Genomic DNA, 1,891 nt, shown 5'->3' with positions numbered 1-1,891 from the left:
AAATAGATTTCAGCCTATGAAACTGAACTTTTTCATATCTGTGAAAACACATTTTCCAGAAACTCCTAAATATAAATATAATATTGTATCTATGAATATGTGTATTTTGGAAATTACTGAAGGCCCAATCTATGTTCAATCTTAATTTTTATGGTCTTAGATTTTTAAAGAATAGAAATCCAAATTTTGCCATCAATATATTTATGTCCACAATTTGCTGCTTAGGTTTGTTTTATTTAGTTGGTTTTTTTCTCATTGCTCTCTTTCCCTATAAGCTCTTTAAACACATTATACATATGTTGCTGGTTTCATTAAACTAGGGAAGATCAGATAAAGTTCTTTTAATGTTACTTAAAAGGTAATAAAGTCAGATAATTAAAAGCAATCAATACATGATAAATTAGAGTTACTTTGTCAAGATCACAGTCATTTCGAGAATCAGCTTTATTTATGCAATGAATCTCTGAGGAAATGTCGCTTCCTCAGGGTGCCTTTTTCTCTAAAACAGAATCACGTGTGGCCCCCCCGCCAACACACATAATTTCTATCCTTTTACCTGGTGTTCTTTTTCTCTGTAGCAATTTATCTTCATCTGAGACACTACATATTTTATTTCATAGATTCTAGGTCCGTGTCCTCAAACTTGGTCTGATTTATGTACTGATGCATCCCAAACTCCTGCAATAGTAGCTGGCACACAGTAGGTCTTAATTAAAGCTTAAATAAAAATACATCAAAGGGACCTAGAAATTGCCTTAGGCTCAGAATTACTGTTCAATAAGCGAATTCACTAGTGGTGCAGAAACATTAATTATAAGACTTCCACAAACCTTTTCCTCCTTTAAAGATGGTGATTAAAGTTAACTGGCCTAGGAGTAGTTTTCATTTATCAATCGTTGGTCAATGAAGAGGTTTCAGAGAAAATACTACAATTATCAATCAGCAAAAAGGAGGGGGGGGGGCCACAAAGGAAAAATTTAAGCTGTATCTTCAGTGGGGCAATCCCGGGCTATATGCCCAGACTTTCCACAACGATAGCACTTGATCTTCATTGTCTTGGGACAGTTGATGACCATATGGCCGTTCTTGCCACACCGGTAGCACTTGATTTGGGCGCAGTCTTTCTGAATGTGACCATATTCACCACACGAGTAGCACTTCTGCTCTTCCTGACGGTCACAATCACGAGCCAGATGACCTGCTTTGCCACAAGTGCAACAGCACTGCTCTCTTGAACGCGTCGGCTCGACACAGTCTTTGGCGATGTGGCCACTTCTCCCACAGTTGTAGCAGATGTCCTCGTGAAGGTCACAGTTCTTAGCGTGATGACCAGATTCACCGCAGCGGTAACAGATGTCAGACAGGGTGGCAGAACTGTACTGACAACCTCTGCCACGGCCACTAGCTCTTCTCCCTGGAGCTTGTTCCCCTCTGGGGCATCCCCGGACCCAGTGGCCAGAGCGGCCACCCTTGAAATATTCCTTACTGCTCATGGCTATAAGATCTTCCAGTGAACCGGTGTACCACTGCCCCAGAGGTTCCCACACAGCGCCCCTTAGTGTGACTTAGAAAGCTGTGGCTGTTTTTCTCCAGGAGCTTCCATGACGTCACAGTAGGCTTGCGTAGAGCCCCATTCTTGTGTCACGGGAGTTCCAACTGCTATTGCCTCCTGACTTCCTGTCTTTGAAGCCAAAAGCGCAGGAGTGCCCTTTTCCATTTTTTTTTTTTAAATTAAAGCTTGGGTCATTAAGTTTGAGTTTGATTCTTTCCCTGTTCAAAAAATGTGATGGGTAGAGTTTCTTCTAATTAAGATTTAAGCCTTCTTTGTGGTCTAGTCAATGACAAGTTTTTATGTATGTGCTAAGGTCTTAGGAAAAATATGTGAGAGATG

General features: G+C 40.8%; 1 protein-coding gene across 1 annotated transcript; it reads right to left on the bottom strand.

Annotated features, from left to right (window-relative positions):
* Nucleotides 1-977: 977 nt before the first annotated feature.
* LOC132224189 (CCHC-type zinc finger nucleic acid binding protein-like) lies at nucleotides 978-1,493 on the bottom strand. Its single transcript, XM_059679295.1, has one exon. It carries the CDS (start codon nucleotides 1,491-1,493, stop codon nucleotides 978-980), a length of 516 nt encoding a protein of 171 aa, XP_059535278.1.
* Between the last annotated feature and the right edge of the window lie 398 nt (nucleotides 1,494-1,891).

This window comes from Myotis daubentonii, chromosome X (assembly GCF_963259705.1).
Source record: "Myotis daubentonii chromosome X, mMyoDau2.1, whole genome shotgun sequence".
NCBI classification, from domain to species: Eukaryota; Metazoa; Chordata; class Mammalia; order Chiroptera; family Vespertilionidae; genus Myotis; species Myotis daubentonii.
This window is presented reverse-complemented; position numbering and strand designations above follow the sequence as displayed.

What these genes read in the sequence shown, in the direction of transcription:
- LOC132224189 (XM_059679295.1), bottom strand. Translation starts at nt 1,493, where the DNA reads ATGAGCAGTAAGGAATATTTCAAGGGTGGCCGCTCTGGCCACTGGGTC.